The sequence below is a fragment of the Erythrolamprus reginae genome, chromosome 6 (genome assembly GCF_031021105.1).
Source record: "Erythrolamprus reginae isolate rEryReg1 chromosome 6, rEryReg1.hap1, whole genome shotgun sequence".
NCBI lineage: Eukaryota > Metazoa > Chordata > Lepidosauria > Squamata > Dipsadidae > Erythrolamprus > Erythrolamprus reginae.
In genome coordinates, this window is record NC_091955.1 from 42,812,422 (window position 1) to 42,833,528 (window position 21,107).

At 42.3% G+C, this 21,107-nt stretch overlaps 1 protein-coding gene across 1 annotated transcript in view; it reads right to left on the reverse strand.

Annotated features, from left to right (window-relative positions):
- WIF1 (WNT inhibitory factor 1) overlaps positions 1-21,107 on the reverse strand; it is a 109,202-nt gene that overhangs the window by 14,921 nt on the left and 73,174 nt on the right. The window contains exon 3 of the mRNA XM_070755633.1: positions 1,048-1,156. Within this exon, the coding sequence (XP_070611734.1) occupies positions 1,048-1,156 (109 nt within the window). The remainder of the gene's footprint in view (positions 1-1,047; positions 1,157-21,107) is intronic.

Genomic DNA, 21,107 nt, shown 5'->3' on the forward strand with positions numbered 1-21,107 from the left:
AGCTTCTGTTCTGCAGAGGGGAAGCCAAAGCCCCCGCATGGGTTATGCAGAGTGCCAGTGTTTGGGGCAAGGTGGGGGGTGGGGGTCTTCCTTAACCCCCATTTCTTTGGCGGGGCTAAGCGGCCTGCCCAGCAGGGCTGATTTGTTGCTGAAGGTCTTGTCGAGGGAGACCAGTGGAGCCCCCCCCCCCGCTCCCATCCCCAGGGAAGGGGGTTCTGGCATCACTGCCACTGGCTTTGGAAAGAAGCCCCCGGCCTCTTCAGGGGGTGGAGGGAGGGGTCCGTAGCGCAGGGCTGGACAATGGCTGAAGACAGTTGACTGCAGCTTTCAGAATTCCTCAGCCAGGAATATGGAAAAGACAGTTTGAAAATTTAAAAGGGAAGGAAGGAAGGAGGGAGGGAGGAAAAGAAAAAGAAGAGAAAAAAGGAAAGAAAGAAAAAGAAAAAAGAAAGAGAAAGAAAGAAAGAGGAAGGAAGGAAGGAAGGGGATGGGGAGGGAGGGAGGAAAGAAGGAAGGAAGGAAACGAAAAACAAAAAGAGAAAAAAGAAAGAAAAAGGGAAGGAAGGAAGGAAGGAAGAAGGGAGGGGGGCCCCAGACACTTAGGCTGTATGGGGCCCCAAAATTCCTGATGGCGGCCCTGAGAGCACGTATGCTTGCAATAGATCTTTATATCCATTTGAATTGCCTGGATTTTCTGATTTCCCTGGTGCTTCACATAAATACATCTATTACTCCTACCTCCTATATTCTCTACAATACAACCTGGTGAGATGGATTGGGTTGCAAGAGAATGATTGGCTCAAAGTTATCAACAAATCAGTATTTTTTAAAGTCCTCATGGTTAACATAGGATTTTTTGATCTTTAGTGGCACACACACACACACACACACACACACAAACACACACACAGAGAACGAGAGAGAGAGAGAGAGAGAGAGAGAGAGAGAGAGAGAGAAACACAGACACACAAATCAACATGCGGGCTCACCACTTTTCTTAACTCATCGTGAACATTGGATGCATAAATAAAGATGGATGCTACAGACCTGAGGTTTGGTGAGGTATTATTCCAAGCAGAGGGATGTTTACCATTGGATCAGCCATTATGCCTTTATCCAGAGAACGCAAAGAGAGGAATTCATAAAAATATTCAGCCTGCATGAAAAGTGATGTATAAAAATATATAATAAATATATTTATTTTAATAATGTTGCTCTATTTTCTACTTGAGAATCTTATTTTGATGAGAAAAATACAGCTATAAGTACAACTCTGTTAACTCAACATTGTGTCATTTACTTCTGAGTAAACAGAGAGAAGGTCCATTTTCTCCATATTTTGCATGATTTTATATACTTTGATTATGTCTTTCTTCAGTTGCCTTTCTTCTACACCAGGCCTGCACAACGTGTAGAGGGAAATTAAAAATAATGGCAAGTCCCAAAGAAAGGGCTGGTGTCCCAATCATCTGGTGGTTAGTGGTGAGAAAGCAGTGATGGACTGCTAGTGTCAGTGAGGTCTGGAGGGATTGGAGATACCTCCATTGGAGACTGGTGTCTTCAAGGATGGCAACATGGCAGATCATTCCCGGTGGTGGAAGCATTTGATGGGAATGGATTTCAAACATTTGAACTGTTTCTTGAGAAGGAAATGTTTAAGGCTCCTAATCATTTCATTTGGTCTCTTCTGCATTTCTTCTATTATATGCTTTTTAAAATGTGGCTAACGAATTATATCTAGTATCCCACAAGCTGATCTACCAAAGTTTTGCATAAAACTATTAAAATGTTGACGGTTTCATTAGCAATCCTTTTCTGAATGAACCCTAATGTGGAATTTATCTTTTTCACTCCATGTGTCTTTATATGTACATCATTACATATACAGTACAGTAATACCTCGTCTTACGAACTTAATTGGTTCCGGGACAAGGTTTGTAGGGGGAAAAGTTTGTAAGATGAAGCAATGTTTCCCATAGGAATCAATGGAAAAGCAAATAATGCGTGCAAGCCCAAAACTCACCCCTTTTGCTCATTACTGCCGGCATTCAGATCCTTATTCGGGGGCGGGGGGCAGCGGGGGTGGTAGATGTGACATTTTTGGCTCTGATGCTGCTTCTGAAAGGGAAACTGCCACCGCCGTCACTATCCTCTTGTCCTGGCAAGAGGGATAGAATCCGCCGGGACGTGGCAGTCCCACCCTTTGGGAGGGTGGGGCTGGAGCAGAGGGGCAGCTGCGAAGGGGCTGGCTTGGCGAAAGCACTCCCAACGAAGGGGCTGTGAGAGGATTTTCTCCAAGCGCTTTGAGAACGCTTGCCCCACCTCTCTTGCAGCCCCTTCGCTGTCAGCCCTGGACAAAAGCGCTTCCACTGAAGGGGCTGTGAGAGGGGAGTGGCAGGCATTCCGGAAGTGCTCAGAGAACGTGCTCCCAGTGAAGCGGCTGTGAGAGCGCTTTCTCCAAGTGCTTTGGGAACGCCTACCCCATCTCTCCTGCAACCCCTTCGCTGGGAGTGCTTTCGTCCTGGGCTCTCAGTGAAGGGGCTGCAGGAGAAGCGGGAAGGGTGTTCCAGAAGCACTAGGAGAAAATGCTCCCACGAAGCAGCTGCGAGAGTGCTTTGTCTGAGCGCTTTGGGAATGCCCACCTCACCTCTCCTGCAGCCCCTTTGCTGACAGCCCAGGACGAAAGCGCTCCCAGCGAAGGGGCTGCAAGAGGGGCAGGGCGGGCATTCCCAAAGCGCTCAGACAAAGCGCTCCCAGTGAAGCGGCTGTGAGAGCACTTTCTCCGAGCACTTTGGGAATGCCTGCCCTGCCTCTCCTGCAGCCCCTTTGCTGACAGCCCAGGACAAAAGCGCTCCCAGCAAAGGGGCTGCGAGAGGGGTGGGGTGGGCGTTCCGAAAGCGCTAGGAGAAAGCACTCCCAGCGAAGCGGCTGTGAGAGCACTTTCTCCGAGTGCTTTGGGAATGCCTGCCCCACCTCTCCTGCAGCCCCTTTGCTGACAGCCCAGGACAAAAGTGCTCCCAGCAAAGGGGCTGCGAGAGGGGAAGGGCGGGCATTCCCAAAGCGCTCAGACAAAGCGCTCCCAGTGAAGCGGCTGTGAGAGCACTTTCTCCGATCACTTTGGGAATGCCTGCCCCACCTTCTCTGCAGCCCCTTCACTGACAGCCCTGGACGAAAGCATGCCAAGCGAAGGGGCTGCGAGAGGGGTGGGGGTGAGCGTTCCGAAAGCGCTAGGAGAAAGCACTCCCAGCAAAGCGGCTGTGAGAGCACTTTCTCCGAGTGCTTTGGGAATGCCTGCCCCACCTCTCCTGCAGCCCCTTTGCTGACAGCCCAGGACAAAAGTGCTCCCAGCAAAGGGGCTGCGAGAGGGGTGGGGCGGGCGTTCTGAAAGTGCTAGGAGAAAGCACTCCCAGCGAAGCGGCTGTGAGAGCACTTTCTCTGATCACTTTGGGAATGCCTGCCCCACCTTCTCTGCAGCCCGTTCACTGACAGCCCTGGACGAAAGCATGCCAAGCGAAGGGGCTGTGAGAGGGGCAGGACGGGCGTTCTGGAAGTGCTTGGAGAAAGCGCTCCCAGCGAAGCGGCTGCGAGAGCACTTTTTCCGAGCGTGGAATCCCAGCAGGGCTGTAATCAAATGGGAAATCCTGGCAGTGACAGTCACAAGGCAGGGAAATCCGTGTGGCAGTCAGAGAGCACACATGCAGTACGAGAAGACACACGCAGTAAGAGAGACCACGCTCCTGGGCTCAGGTTCGTAAAACAAAAATGGTTCTTAAGACAAGGCAAACAAATCATAAACCCCGGATCCATATCATGAAAAGTTCATATGAAGGGGCATTCGTAAGATGAGGTATCACTGTATTTCTTTTATTGTATAATAAGAAATAGGTGAGAACTGTACCAATATATATATGTGAAACAGGGGATTGTTTCCCCATTTATACTTACTTAAAGCTGAATCTCATGTATTATTTGGTTGACTATCCAGTTCAAAAGGGATCCTAGGGAGTTCTTTTTAATTAAACTTTTATCATTTTGAATAGTTTAGGATCTGCTGCAAATTTGATTACCACATATTTAACCCCTAGATTAAGATAATTTATTAAAAAAGCATTGGTTCAAACATATTATTATTATTATTATTATTATTATTATTATTATTATTATATTATTTATTCCTTTTCTTTCTTAACAAGTTGTAGTCTGTAAAATAATATTATTCCATAAATGCTATGTTTATTCATGAATCCTCAATAAGTAGTTTCATCAAAGGCTTTTTGGAAGTCCAAATATACAATGTCAACAGGGTTACTCTCTATCCACATGCCCACTACTGCCTCAAAAAACTTCCAAAAATTGTAAAAATTACCAACTTTTACTTTTATGATATCTCACTCCAAGAAAGAAAGAAGACATGATATTATTTTTCTTCCTGTGGTATAATTAAAGAGAATGCTGGATCTTAGAGTAAGAAAGGAACAAAAAACTTTGGAAATCATTTGTAAAACATGTTTTCAAATACCATCACTGCTAATTAAGGATTACACTCAAACATTTTACTGTGTCAATAATAAGGCTTTCCTGATGTGATGAAAGAAGAGATCACAACCTATAGTTAAAGTAATTGATCTCTTTGAATTTTAGGAAACATCAGAAGAATCTACAAGCTGCTTTTGGCCATACTTGAAAAGTAGTGACCCATCCTCCTTATAACTTAGAAAATAGCTTTGAAATTTGGGACACAATTCTTCTAGCACATCATTACCAAGAACTATCTTTTGATTATGACCAGTGAAGGGCTACCAAAAATTTTACTACCACACTGGGGGTGTGGCTTTTGCAGGATGCCCTGCATTTTCTTTCAACATCTTTAAGTGCAAATTGGGTGCTCTGGGCTGGAGCTCCATTTTTGCTACCCCACTGCATCCCCCCCCCCATCCGGGCAGTAGCCCACCCCTGATTATGACCTTATGAAAGTATAAATAATATTTTTTGAAGTTTACACTGTGACAAGAAATAAAGATTTTGATTTTAGATCACTTTTTTTCACTTTCTCTAGTTGCAGGTTTCAGTTTATGCAGAATATATAATATTCAATTCAATCTTTATTACAATCACAGACAAGCACAAATACTGTATATAATATAGCATTTTCAAAAAAGTAAGTTTTCTGTAAAACAAATATGAAATTTCAGCAACTACTGTAAATGGCAAATACACCGCTCAAAAAAAATAAAGAGAACACTTAAACAATGCAATATAACTCCAAGTAAATCAAACTTCTATGAAATCAAATTGTCCACTTAGGAAACAACACTGATTGACAATCAATTTCACATGCTGTTATGTGCATTCAACTTTGTATGGAACAAAGTATTCAATGAGAATATTTCATTTATTCAGATCTAGGATATATTATTTGAGTGTTCCCTTTATTTTTTGAACAGTATACATTTAGCCATAAAGGGTTTTTGTCTATACTGTACAGGGAGTCCTTGAGTTATGATAGCACTTGGAACCAGAATTTCCACTGCTAAATGATACAGTCATAAATGTGACATCATATGATCTCATTGCTTAGTGATGGCAATCCCTACAGCCCATTTACCAATGTTAAGTGAGGGGTGTGGGTTTTTAAGCAAGCACCATCTTGCAATTTCTTGCTGATTTCTGTTCTGTCTGGACGGGTCAATGATCAGAAATAAAAGGCACACACGCTTTCAAAAATTGATCATAGCAAAAGTATTTTGGTTAATATAAGTTCAAGCAAGAAACTGGTTAACTCTAAAGTATTGCATGCTGGCAGCATTCCTGGCTAATGAGCTGTAGATAAGAAGGTGTGGGTTGTGATCCAAGAGTCATTAATCTCAATCCTTGAAATGATTCTGGCAGTTTGACCAAACTTACAATTCAGTGAAGCTTTGCAGAACATGAAACTGGAATGGATAAAATGTCTCTGGAAGCAGAAAGTTCTTTCAGCTTCAATTCACCAATCGCCATGATTACAAACGTTGTTCACCACACCCACTTCCCCTCAGGCTGTTCCTATAGAGTAGACTGACAAGGCATGGCCAAGTGCCCTATAAATCTATTAAGGCCAAGAACCCCTTCTTTTCAGATACTCTTGTCTGGACATAGTCCTCCTGACCGTTGCATCTAACAGGGGCCCCTCCTCCTTTAATTCCCCATCATACTCTGACTCACTCAATCCCATAACTGGGGGTGCTACAGTCTCTGGTGGGTCCTCAGTCTCTAACTCCCCCTCACTCTCTCTCTCAGAATCGGGTGCCAAGAACACGGGCCTAGGATACCAATATGCATCCGTCTCCTGGTCCTCAAAATCCGTGACCAACAAAGCTGGACATGGACCACTCACAACAATTTTCAACAACCAAAATAAGGGGGAAGTCAGCAGAAAATTGCAAGTCCCAGATGGCTTGCAAGAAGACTGGCAGGCAAAGGACTAGTTGCCACTAGGTGGCGGAGGCGGTGAAGGGCTGTGCAAGTGGCCAGAGTTGCAGTGCAAGCCCGGTGAGGCAGTCAGGTGGGAGAAGGTGTGTGAGACAGCTCAAATGGTAGGAAGGCATCATGTAAGCCAGGGATGGGTTGTAACTTAGCTTGCTCCAGTTTGCTTCCTCCCATTCTCTGTGGCTGTGTGTGCATTGCATAACATGTGGTCATGCGGGCACACACACGCTTTACATGGGCGCACATGCACATGCCAAAATATTAGCTTCTGCACATGAGCAGAAGTAAAAATTAGCTTCTGCGCATGCACAGAAGCCAAAAACAAGATGTTGACGCCCACGGACTGGCACCAACAGAACTGACTCCATGATGTCACCACCACTAACTAGTTCTAAAGAATCAGTTAGAATTGGTAGAAACCCACATCTGGTGTGAGCATGATGAGGCTTGGGATGGCTACTGCCAGATGATAGATGCTAATATGGGAGGGCTTAGGGCATGCGGAGCCATATCTGTGGGCACACAAGGCTTTGTGAGCTACTCCGAGTCCTCGGATAGGAGCAACATACAAATCTAATAAATAAAATTAATTAAATTAAATTAAATTTGCCCTATATTAGCTCCAGCGCACATGTGTGCACTGGCTAGTTGATTTTTGGTCTTCTGGAGGGTTGGGGGAAGCAAGTTTTGCCCTCCCCAGGCTTCAGAGATGCCTCTGGAGCCTATGGATGGTGAAAAATGGACCCAGGAAGCGTACCAGAAGTTCAGAAATGAACTTTTGATAGGCCCATTTGGCTGTTTTTTGTCCTCCCCAGGATTCAGGAGGACATTGCATTATGGGTGTCCATGCGCACAGCATTTTGGCACCCGAGCAAAAGGAGGTTCACCATAATTGGCTTAGGGTGATTGCTGCTGCTGGGGAAAGGGCACACAAAGATATGTGAGTAGTCAGGGATGTGTGGTGTGAACACCAGCAAGGTTCTGAGAGAGAATGTGGGAGGGGAAGACATACTGGCACAACTTGTAGCAAATCATGATCATATGACTGCATGATGCTACCACCGTTGTATGTGAAAACTGGTTACCAAGTGGCTAGATCACACTCACACGACCAGGAGGGAGCTGGGATGACCGTAACTTATTCATTCATCATTCATTCAGTGTTGTAACTTCAAACTAGCTGAACTTCTTTTAAACAATGAAATGTATATACTGAATTTTAATCTGCCATTAGAATTGTTAATTTGACAACTGATTAAAAATCCTTAGAATGAGAAAACACTATAAGAACCTAACTGTTTGATATTTACATTCTGTGAATTTGATGTTGCTATCTAACAAAATTACAATGCAGTGGTACCTCTACCTAAGAATACCTCTACTTAAGAACTTTTCTAGATAAGAACCGGGTGTTCAAGATTTTTTGGCCCAAACTCGGAAAAATTTCCCAGGAAAGTTGAAAGCGGCACAAAGGCCCAGCCAGTTTCCTGCCAATCCCCCTTTAATCCCGCCCATTTCTGGGCGGCCAGAGGAGCCTTTCGGTGGCACTTAAGGAGGCTTTGGCAGCCCAGAGTGAAAGGAGTGTTTTCCTTTCTCTGGGCACTTGGAAAGAGAATAAATCACTTTGCTGTGGTGACTCCCTCACACTGCCTCCCATACACCTGGCACGAGGTTGCCTCCTGGAGTGTCTGGGCATGGAAAGGCAAAAAGGGGTGCTTCGCCCCGGCTGGATCAACTCGGCTTCAGCCAAACTGAGGAGTCATTACAGTGAAGGATAAGCGCTGGCTACAAAGCAAGCGAGAGGAGAGAGGAGCTCTTCAACATGGGAAGGAAGCAGGTAGCAGCAGCAGCTGCTGCTTTTCAGTCAAAGGAGAGGGAGGTTCCCCCCTCTCGCCTGCCTGGGTTTCTCTCTCTGGTGCAGTGTATGGGAGGCAGCCTTGTGCCGGGTGTATGGGAGGCACATGCTCCTCCTCGCTGTCTCAGAGTCCCTCTTCTTTTTTTAAGCCTTAAAGTTTTGGATTTTTTTTATTTCCCTCACCTTACCTTCTTCCTTTGGCAGTGACTGTCCTCCTCCTCCTCTTCTTCCTCCTCCTCCTCCCACCCAAATTCCGAGCTTTTATTTCTTTCCACACATATTTGCTTTTACATTGATTCCTATGGGAAAATTGCTTCTACTTACAAACGTTCTACTTAAGAACCAGGTCACAGAACGAATTAAGTTCTTAAGTAGAGGTACCACTGTATTTGAAAATTGACTTGTCTAAATTATCATAGTCCTGCTGTGCATATTTAAAAAGGCAAACAGAAAAACATTTTTATTAAATGATTAAACAATATTGCCTGATGAGAAATACAGTTTTGCTCCACTGGATACAATTTTTATCCATGTGTTCTGTTTATCTCACATTTCTCCCACTTCATCAAATTACTGAAAACTACAGAGAAAAGAAGAGATACTGTTTGTTTGCAAAAAAATTCATGCATTATAGTAATGAATTATATACAATTTGATTTCTTCTAAGATTTTTTTCTCTAACATTTAAGTGTTACTAGTACTAGAAGATAGGATGAACTCCAACTAAAAATACTATATATTACTGCTAATATATTCAAAAGCAAAATATAAAATAGTACTTAAGTGACAGTTGAAGAATCTAAATATATATTCATAAAGTACCAATAAATTAACCAGCTCAATTTTTAGCATATTATTATATCTATTGCACATCTTCTCAGTTTTAATGCGGAGACACTGTATGAGGGAGATGGGTGGTTTCTAAATATGATAATAAATACATATGTTATTTAAGGTCAATGATATTTATATAATATCCTTACATTCTTAATACTTTATTTAGATGCATGATATTAATAAATATAGATAAGAAGAAAAAAATAGATATTTTCCAACTCTGGTTCCTTATAATTTAGTACACTATCTATATGGAAAGATATATCACACAGAAATTTTGCATTGTCTCTAATTAAGTCAAATTTTAGCATGCCATACAGTTTCTAGTAATCTATGCACAGTACTTGGTCCACTTATGTCAAGCTTACTCTAACACTAAGCACTGCCTTGAACATTTCAAAGTAAAGCCCTAGCTGGTTCCCTTTCATCTAGTTTGCTTTGTCTGCCAAAGAGAAAAGAGGTGTACTAATTAAATTCATCAGGCCAAAAAGGAAAATAAGCTCAATGTAACGAGAGGCTAAAGTCATTTTAGCCCAGAAAGCTTTGTTTCCCTGTGGACTCAGATGTGTGGGGAAGAATTCTGAATTACAGTCCAACAGGATCTTACTTGAGAGCCATCAGCAGAAAATAAACATTGACTCAACACCACACTCAGGAATCTCTCCACATGCAAAGAAAAAACTGCTTTCTTTCTTTAAGCTGCTGTTGGTTTATGAGCAAAATTGAGTCAACAACAGACTATAACTTGTTTTTAATTTACTCTATTATGCCTTATCTTCTGGTACCCATTAGATCTTTATATAAAACAAAATCTCTGATTGATCAAAACATTTGTCAGCCTTAATACTCATTAGTTATTTGCCACAGATCATACTGTAGTCTTAAGGAGTTGTTCCATCAGGATAAGATTTGGGAACACAAATCTTGGACCCATCAGGAAGAGAACCCCAAAGCCCAGTCATATAATATTTAAAAGTAGGCTGAATATTGTGCTTGACTATTCAAATAGTTAAGATCATTAAGTTAATAAGCTAAAGTACAGGTAATCCTTGACTTATGACAGACCACTTAATGATTGTTTGCATTTACAATGCCAAGCACCTGGCATTGTTGTTATTATTATTATTATTATTATTATTATTATTATTATTATTATTATTATTTATTAGATTTGTATGCCGCCCCTCTCCGTAGACTCGGGGCGGCTTACAGCAATGATAAAAACAATATATAATGACAAATCTAATAGAATCTAAAATAACAATAATACATTTAAAAAGTCTAAAAAACAAGAAACCCCAATATATATTAAAAACAAACAACCATACATACAGTCATATCATACACAAATAACTACATAGGCAGGGGGAGATGTTTCAGTTCCTCCACGCCTGACGACAGAGGTGGGTTTTAAGGAGTTTATGAAAGGCAAGGAGGGTGGGGGCAGTTCTAATCTCTGGTGGGAGCTGATTCCAGAGGGTGGGAGCCGCCACAGAGAAGGCTCTTCCTCTAGGTCCCGCCAAACGACATTGTTTAGTTGACGGGACCTGGAGGAGACCAACTCTGTGGGACCTAACCGGTCTCTGGGATTCGTGCGGCAGAAGGCGGTCTCGTAAATACTCTGGTCCAGTGCCATGAAGGGCTTTATAGGTGATGACCAACACTTTGAATTGTGACCGGAAACTGATTGGCAACCAATGCAGACTGCGGAGTGTTGGAGTAACATGGGCATATTTTGAAAAGCCCATGATTGCTCTGGCAGCTGCATTCTGCACGATCGTTACAGTAGTCGAACCTCGAGGTGATGAGGGCATGAGTGACTGTGAGCAATGACTCTTGGTCCAAATAGGGCCGCAACTGGTGCACCAGGCGAAGCTGGGCAAACACCCCCTCGCCACAGCTGAAAGATGGTTCTCTAATGTGAGCTGTGGATCGAGGAGGAGGCCCAAGTTGCAGACCCTCTCCGAGGGGGTCAATAATTTCCCCCCCCCCAGACTGATGGATGGACAGATTGATTTATCCTTGGGAGGCAAAACCCACAGCCACTCCGTCTTATTAGGGTTGAGCTGGAGTCTGTTGACACCCATCCAGGCCCCAACAGCCTCCAGACACTGGCACATCATTTCCACTGCTTCGTTGACTGGACATGGGGTAGAGATGTAAAGCTGACCCCCCACTAACACTGACTGCCACTGACCAGAGAGATAGGAGGAGAACCACTGAAGAACAGTGCCTCCCACTCCCAACCCCTCCAGCTGGTGCAGAAGGATACCATGGTCGATGGTATCGAAAGACGCTGAGAGGTCAAGGAGCACCAGGACAGAGGATAAACCCCTGTCCTGGGCCCGCCAGAGATCATCCATCAATGCGACCAAAGCAGTTTCCGTGCTGTAACTGGGCCTGAAACCTGACTGTTGGGGACCTAGATAATCGGCTTCTTCCAAGGACCGCTGGAACTGGAGCGCCACCACCTTCTCAACAACCTTCCCCATAAAGGGAAGGTTGGAGACTGGACGATAGTTATTAAGCATGGCTGGGTCCAGGGAAGGCTTCTTGAGGAGGGGGCGCACAAGTGCCTCCTTATAGGGTGCCGGAAAGGACCCCCTCCCCAAGGAGGTGTTGACAATCTCCTGGGCCCAGCTCCGTGTCACCTCCCTGCTGGCCGAAACCAGCCAGGAGGGACACGGATCCAGTAAACAGGTGGCGGAACTCACAGCTCCAATGGCCTTGTCCACTTCATCAGGTGTCACCAGATCAAACTCTTCCCAGACAGGTGGACAAGTACAGGCCCCAGTCACCTCAACTGACTCGTTGTCAGTCGACTCTGCTATCCAATCGGAGTCAAGGTCCGCCCGGATCCGAGCCATTTTATCAGCAAAAAATGTGTTAAAGTCCTCGGCACTACTCTGCAAGGGCTCCCCAACTCTCCCCTGGTTAAGAAGGGAGCGGGTCACCCTAAACAGAGCGGCTGGGCGAGATTCCGCTGATGCAATCAAGGCAGCATGGTACGCGCATCTTGCTGCCTTGAGCGCCACTTTGTAAGTCTTAATATGAGCTCTTACAAGTGTTCGATCGGATTCAGACTTACTCTTCCTCCATCGCTTCTTTAGACGTCTCTTCTGGCGTTTCTACTCCCAGAGCTCCTCGTTGAACCATGGTGCTCTACGGGGTCTAGTGCCACGGAGAGGTCGCAACGGCGCAATCCGGTCAAGAGCCTCCGCTGCAGACTTGTTCCAGGCCTCAGCAAAAGACTGCCGAACTGTGGATGAGTGTATCTGGAATAACCCCAAGCGCCCTCTGAAAGCCCTCTGGGTCAATCAGGCGCCTGGGGCGGAACTTCTTAATCGGTTCCGCCTCCCTGCGGGGAAGGATTGGAGCCAGGAAGTTAAGCCGCAGTAGAAAATGATCTGACCATGACAAAGGCAGCACTTCTAAGCCCCTTAGTCTTAGATCATTACTTAATTGCTCAGAGAGGAATACCATGTCGGGTGCGTGCCCCCCCTTATGAGTCGGACCCTGCACTACTTGTGTCAGGTCAATGGCTGTCATGGTGGCCATGAACTCTTGTGCTAGCCCAGAAGTTTCACCGAACCCCACCACCAGCCCGGCTACCTCCTCCAGCAGCACAGGCAGGGCTGTTGACATGCAGCTGGGGGGCAGGTACATGAGTAACAAGCCCACCTGAACCCCTAAGTCAAACTTCACCAGGAGGGACTCGCAACCCGCGATCTCTGGAGCAATGAGTCTATGTAGGGAAAGGCTCTTCCTGGCTATAATAGCCAATCCTCCGCCCCTTCCCCGGGAAATATTGCTTCAGGTTTCCACTTTTGTGGCCATAGAAAGACATAATTCTTGCTTATTGCAAATTGTCAAGAAGCTGGAAAAAAAGCAATTTTTTTAATGGGGACTATGCCAAAAACTATAACATTTTAAAGGAGAGGTACATCTTTCCTTCAAAACTATAGTTCAATGCAGTGGTGGGATTCAATTTTTTTGTCAGCTAATGTGGATTTAATAGCTGTAAGTGGACATAAGGTTGTAAGCTGATGCAATAGGAATGATTCAGCATTGACACTGCCAATTTAAGACCCTGATGGGGTTCACACAAGACTGTTATCGTGTTAAGAGGTGTCTATATATAGATGGCCATTAGAGGATGGATCTCTTGCTTTTGTCATGTATCTCATTGCTCTACTTGTGTATGTAACTGTATGATAAAGTATCTACCATATATATGTATGTATATATTTAGTTGTATATAAACCACTATTAATTATCTAAAGTAGTGATGGTTAACCTATGGCACGGGTGCCACAGGTGGCATGTGGAGCCAAAACTGTAGGCACGCAAGCTGTTGTCCTAGCTCAGCTCCAGCAGGGATCATAGTTCCCTCTAAGCTGAGCAGTGAGCAATCGCTCACTTAAAAATCATAATCAACTCAGAGTTTTCCAAACCTTCCCAGAAGCCGAGAGGGAAAGAGTGAGAGGGAAGGAGAGAGAGGGGAAGAGAGGAAGAAAGAGAAACAGATAGAAAAAAGAGACGAAGGAAAAGAGAAAGAAAAAGAATGGGAGTAAAGAAGAGAGAAAGAAAATCAAAATCTAGTTTGAAACTAGCTCAACTATTTAAGTGGCATTTCTAGATTGCGCACGCGCCAATGGGTTTCTAGGCATTTCACCTCTGGCTCCGAATAAATATAAAATGTAAAGAGTTTTCTCCCCCTTAAAAAGACTATAAATCTTCCTTAGAAAAAAATAGGAGAAACAGGAATCTGCCGGCATCAAAGAGAATTTGAAGATTTACGATTTCAAGCAAAGACGGAGGCGCTTTCGCTGTAACAAGGAAGTGATAAGTTAGTACAATAAATCTTAAAATGGCGGAGGGAGGGAAAAAAGAAGACGTCTCCAGCTTGGCTAACATTGAAAAAAAACTGGATAAACTGCTGGATATTTGCAGTGGATTTGAACAGAGATTTAATAAAGTTGAGACTAAAATGGAACAGCTGGACTTAGAAGTTAAACAAATTAAAAAGGAAGGAGATTCTTCTGCTGGAAAGATACTGAAAGTTGAGAAACAAGTGATGGACTACGATGGAAAAATAAGACAAATAAATGATAGAATCGCAAATTTGGAGGACAGACAGAGAAGGAGGAATTTGCGTTTACGAGGGTTCAGAATGGATTCGGCCTCTGATTTTAAGTTAACAGAAGCTGTCTGTGCTTGGTTAAATAAACAGACAGGCGTGCATGTCAGCGTGGAGGAGCTGTTGCGAGTTCACTGGGCAGTCCCCAGAAGAGATGGCAGACAGAGAGATGTGATCATCACTTTCCTCAGTGAAAAAAAAGCAGAGATGATTTATAAAACTTTGAAGACTTCTACGAGCCTTAAACAAGACGGAAATGAGATAAGGGTTCTGAGGGATCTTTCCTGGGAAACCCTGAGAGCGAGAGCTGTGTTGAAACCAATTGCAAGCCGGCTATATCAAAGTGGAACCAGATTTAGCTGGGGCTACCCAGTGGCCATCTTGGTGTTCCAGGACAATAAAATGTACAGAGCACGTTCATTGGAGGAGGGAAAGGCTTTATTGGATCAACTGGGGATTAAGTTTGATGAAACTGGAGCACTAGCATATGAAGGAGAAGAGGCTTTTGACGGTCGGAGTACCCCAGATGAGGAGGAAAGACGAAGGGAAGAGCAGCTGAAGGAGTTAAGCGGGCAGGTGGAGGCCATCAGAAAGGAGCAGAGAAGAACACGGGCTCTGCGTGAGAAGAGAGCCAGAAAGTGATGGTGTTTGGTCCCTTGTCTTGTTGTGGGGGGGGGGGGAAGGAAAAGGAAAAGAATTATTACTATTACTATTACTATTATTGTTGTTATTATTATTATTTTTCTTGGAGATGCCTTGGGATTCCTGTATATCTGTCATTCAGTGGGGGAAGTCTAAGGGGGAGAAAAAGGTGGTTTAAGAATTTAAAATTAAAGAAGAAATTAAAGAAGGAATTATTTAAAGGAGAAAGGAGGGGGGAGAAATTTTTCTCTTTAATAAAATTAAAAAGGGTTGAAAGAGGAGCTAGTTGAGTGGGAACGCAATCCAGATAATGTGCCTCATGTATGGGCAAGGTTTTTTCTTGTCTTCTCCCCTCTCAGTGGGGGGAGCACAGGGGGAGGCACGTTGGGGGGGGTAATAGGGGTAAGGAAAGGGGAAAAATATAAACCAAGGGCAAAACAAGAGGGGAAAAGGGTGATTTTGGTATATTATGACGGAGTGTAAGATAATGGTTTTAAATGTGAATGGTTTGGGATCGGATTTGAAACGTTTTAGGATATTAAGGATGGCTAAGCAATACAAGGTGGATATTATGATTTTGACAGAAACACATAAAAGAAGGGGAGGAAGGGATAACTTGATTAATGATAGAAATTGGAAATGGGTGTTTGAGTCGAGAGGAACACAAAATAGTCGAGGCACAGCAATTCTGATTCATCAGAGGGTTAATTTTGAAGAGGTGGGAATTCAGAAAGACAGAGAAGGAAGGTGGATATTTGTTAAAGGGAAAATAAATCAAAAGAAGCTGACATCAGCAGCAATTTATGCCCCAAATGTGAAAACAAAACAATTTATAATAAATACTAAGAAGAAGCTAGACAACTTTAAGGAGGGCTCAACTTTTTTGGCAGGAGATTTTAATATGCAATTAACAAATGGGACTGCAAATAGCAGGATGTTACATTTAAATAGACTTAATATGGTGGATCTACATGCAGATATTTTAAACAGAGCTACATATTATTCAGCAAGATATCACACATTTAGCTGCATAGACTACATATTAATGAATAGGGGAGGCAATATACAAGTTAAAAAAGTAGACATTAAAAGTATATGGATATCAGATCATGCCCCACTATTGGCAGAATTGGAAATAGGTCAGGAACGAAATCAAAAAATTTGGAGATATAATGTAGTAGTAACTGCTAGGGAACAAGATAAAGAGAAATTGCAAACAGAGTTATCAGAATATTTTAGAATTAATGATGTGGGTGGTATTAAACAATCAATTGTATGGGATGCATGTAAGGCCTTCATGAGGGGACAATGTATATGTATGGAAGCAGATATTAGGAAGAGGTGGGGTAGGGAGAGGGAAAGGAAGATAAGGGAAATAGATTTGATACAAGAGCAGTTAAGATTAACGAAAAGTAGAGATTGGAATAGTTTATTGAAATTGAAAAAGAAACAGTTGATGGTGTATGATGAGATTAAATGGAATAAGATGAGAATGGCGATGCGACAAAAAATACAGAGCTGGGGGACAAGATCAATGCAGCAAATGGCGAGATATCTGAAGAAGAGGAAAGAAAAATCATGTATTTTAGCATTGAGGGACACCAGTGGAGTGGTTAGATATGGTAATGACCAGTTAGAGGAGATAATGAGGAAATATTATGAAGATTTGTATAAAGAGGAGCAAGTGAAGATAGGAGTCCTCAAGGTTGGGAAAATAGTAAGTGAAGAAGATAAACAAATTTTGAATGCAGAAATTACACAAGATGAAATTGCTAGAGTAATTAAAGGGTTAAAACAAGCCAAAGCACCGGGCCCAGATGGGTTTACAGGGGAATTCTATAAAACTTATGTGAATGTTTTGTTGCCGCATTTGGGGAAATTGTTTAATAATATATTGTCAAATTGTGATATCCCACAGACATGGAAGCTTTCAGAAATTGTTACCATTCCGAAGATGGGTCGAGATTTAAAAGAGCCTGGGTCTTACCGTCCGATCAGTTTGGCAAATCAGGATTATAAAATATTTATGAAAATACTGGCAAATAGATTAGAAAATATTTTACCAAAAATAATTGAAGAGGATCAATATGGATTCGTGAAGGGAAGGAAAATAAGTGAACCAATTAGAAATGTAATGAATGTGATGCACCATGCTACCGCTACTAAAAGGAAATTGGGAATTTTGAAATTAGATGTTTATAAAGCGTTCGATAAAGTTAACCATAGTTATTTATATAAATTATGTAACAAATTAAATATGGGGGGAAAATTTTGTGAAACTATAAAAGAGATTTATAAAGGAAATGAAGCATATATAAGAGTGAATGGACAAAGAACGCAGAATATTAAAATATTAAACGGCACCAAGCAGGGATGCCCTTTGTCTCCAAAATTATTCGTAATAGCAATAGAGATCTTAGCTAATAAGATAAGACAAGATAACACTTGGGCAGGATATAGAATAGGGGAATTAGAAATGAAAATAAATTTATTTGCAGATGATGCAATTATATTGACCCAGACCCCGATGGAGATGATTAAAGGTATAATAAATATTTTACAAGAGTTTAAGCAGGAATCGGGACTGTCGGTTAATATGGAAAAATCAGAGATTATGTGTTTAAATATAGATCCGAGAGAACAGATAGAAATTAGGAAAGAATCAGGGTTGAAATTAGGACTTAAAAAAATAAAATATTTGGGAATTTGGTTATTGAAAAACCCAGTGAAAATGGAAGAGATTAATTATAGATTAATATGGAGGAAAATGTTGAAACAGATGAGGAGCTGGAAAGATAAAAATCTAAGGAGACTCTCTAAAATAAGAGCTTTAAAAATGATGATAGCTCCCAAGATGATGTACCTATTTCAGGTGCTGTCGGGGGGGTTATCGGTATGTAAGGTTAAAGAGTGGGACAAAAAAATTAAATTATTGGATTGAAGAAGATAAGAGACCAAGAATAAGAAAAAAGTGGTTAATTGCGAATGAAAAAGAGGGGGGATGGGGAGTTCCATGTTTGGAGCTGTATAGGGAAGCTTTTCAAATGGAAAGGTTAATGGAGTTGCAATTAAGTGAAAATAAATGGGCGAAATTGGAAAAACAGATAAACGGGGTGAACAATAGAGAATTAATTTTTAGGAAGTGGAATAGGGGTGATATAGGTAAATTAATAGGCCCAATGAAAGGGACTATGGAAATTTGGAAAAAATGGCAAGGGAAAATAGGATTATATAAATCTAAACTGTCATCGCTTTATGTAATAAATAGAGAAAACGAAATTAACTTAAATAGGGTTATAGGAGAGTTGAAGGGAAGAGGGATAACTAAGATAGAACAGTTATACGAGAAGGATGGCAGGCCAAGTAGAAATCGTATAGAATGGTGGTTAGGTAAGGGAAGGTGGCTACAAATAAATGCAATATGTAAATATCTAAATGAAAGGGAGAATAAAGAAGTATTATGGCGGGAGGAGACAGGGTTAGAGAAAATAATAAGAGAAAAAAGTGAGGGGATAAAGGCGCAAGCAACTAATATATACAAACTGCTAGTGCAGTCAGATGGGGATACCATTGATGGATTGACTAAATGGTGGCAAAAAGAGATATTAGTAGAGGTACAAGAAATGGAAAATATAGTAGAAGATATAAGGAAAATTAAAAATACAAGAATTAGGGAAATGAGAAGGAAAATATTACATAAGTGGTATTTCACTCCCGTTCAATTTGCACATTTTCAGCAGAATGTCAGGGGGAATTGTTGGCATGGTTGTCAAGATAAAGGAGTGTTTATGCATATGTTTTGGGAATGCCCGATAGTGCAGGAATTTTGGCAAAAAGTGAAAGAGGATATCAATAGAATGTTAAATATACAATGGACAATCACTAAGGAAATGGCAGTACTAGTAAAAAGTAATGCAATGGAAGAATTCAGAGAAATAAAAAAAGCAGCAATAGAAAGCGCTCAGGCAGTAATAATTTTGGGTTGGAAGGATGCGACAAAATGGACAATGCAAAATTGGTATAGGTACATGGTGGACCATATTCAATTTGAAATTATGGAAAAAAGGATAAATTTGGATAATGAAACTGAGTTGGGACAGCTGATGGGACGGTGGGACAAGGTAAGACGATATATGACGAGCAGAATCCGAGACCAAGCTACAAGAAATAAACTGGAATCACTCTATAATATGTAAACAGATATATTGCTCTTGGGTTAAGTGGATTATACAAGAAATACCCCCAATTTGGTGGTGGGGAATGTGTGTATGTCAGGGTGGTGGGCACAATTCACAATTCACTACGCACTGTTTTATGTTGTGTGATTTTAAATTGTTAAAAATCAATAAAAAATATATTTAAAAAAAACTATTTAAGTGGCATTTTGATATTGATAGAGTTGCCCTATTACGAGCTCATTGTTATATACACACAGTACAGTATTTTATTTTGAAATTCTCTGAGGCAAAACAGGGTGGGTTTTTTATTTGTTTGTTTATTTATTTATTTATTATTTCTGTGCCGCCCAGTCCCGAAGGGACTGCCACTCAGACACTATACTTTTCCGCCCACCGCAAAAAAAAGTTAGAGGGAACACTGGCAGGGATGTGTGTGCCGGCCAACTGATTTTTGGCTAACACAGAGGCTCTGGGAGGGTGCTTTTGGCTTCCAGAGAGTCTTGGGGGGGATGGGGGAGGGCGTTTTTACCCTTCCCTGGCTCCAGGGAAGCCTTTGGAGCCTGGGGAGGGCAAAACATGAGCCCTACTACTTTCGCCCACCCCCAGGGCGGGGAAAGCTGTTTTCGCCGTCCCCAAGCATTGAATAAAGGGTGTGGGCACTTGCACATATGCGATAGCGTGTGCACATGCTCTTTCGGCACCTAAGGAAAGAAAGGTTCGCCATCACTGATCTAATGTGCTGTGTGCTGTGTGCTATGTTTTGCTCCTGGGTTTATCTCATAATATTAGTCACATTGCAAAACTCTGACATTTTTACTACTGGTTCTGTAGTGTTGCTTGGCGGTCATGTGACTGGATGGACGTGGCTGGGTGGTTATAGCTAGGTCATCATGTGACTGGGTGGTCATGGCCAATTTAGCAGACCATTAAACAATACACAGCAGCCCCCTTTTCTATTCTTGCATGAAGTTTTTGTCTAGGATTTTTTTTTTACCAGTGGGGAGAGGTGGACAATGTCTGAGAAAGGAAAGGCATACTTTCCACAGGTTTCATGGCTATATTTAAAGAGCCAGATAATGTCATTGGTATGGGAGATTTATTGGCCAGAAACAGCCTGTTTCCCAATTTCTGGTGGGCCTAGTAGGCTCGTGTTTATTTTATGTTTGGTATGTATGTGTTGTATGGTTTTAATTGCTGGGGTTTTATATATGTTTTTATGTTTAATATTAGATTTGTTTCACTGTTACATTCCTTCTATTATTGTTGTGAGCCGCCCTGAGTCTTCGGAAAGGGGCGCCATACAAATCTAATAATAATAATAATAATAATAATAATAATAATAATAATAATAATAATTGTTATTATTATTATTATTATTATTATTATTATTATTATTATTATTATTATTGGTGAGATGAATGGATGTGCAATGTTCACCGGTGCTGTAACTGGAGTTGATAAATTGACAGGTGTGGTGAATGTTAACAGAGAAGTCATGGACAAAGCAAGGGCTGGCTATAGTAACAGGGAAGCCTAAGCTCATCGGGATGGAAATGTTAATTGCTCTCAAAACATTGGCTTGGCTTCTCATATTAATTGCAACAGCCGCAATGCGAGAAGCTGCTTCTTTGGTACTTGCCCCCCAATTGTCAGCCGCTGTGCTGCTTTCTCCAGGGAAGCAGCCATGTCCTGAGTGCATCATTTTGCAGCCCTTTCACAGGTTCCCCACCTGTTCTGCCCGCCCAAGCCAATGTTCCCTCCCCTGTGAGGGGTTTCCAACCCCCCACCAGTGGGTGGGCCTCGGGGATGAAAGAAGGCAACGCACACAGCATTGGTTCAAAGTGAGACGACCCCAATCTGAAGACCAGGACTCTCTTTTATTGGGTTACATATGCTAAGCAGTTACACGTATAGCAATGGCTCATATGATTACTTTTGTCCTATCTATGAATTTCTTGCTGCGCCACAGTTACAAGTTCCAACCCCTCTA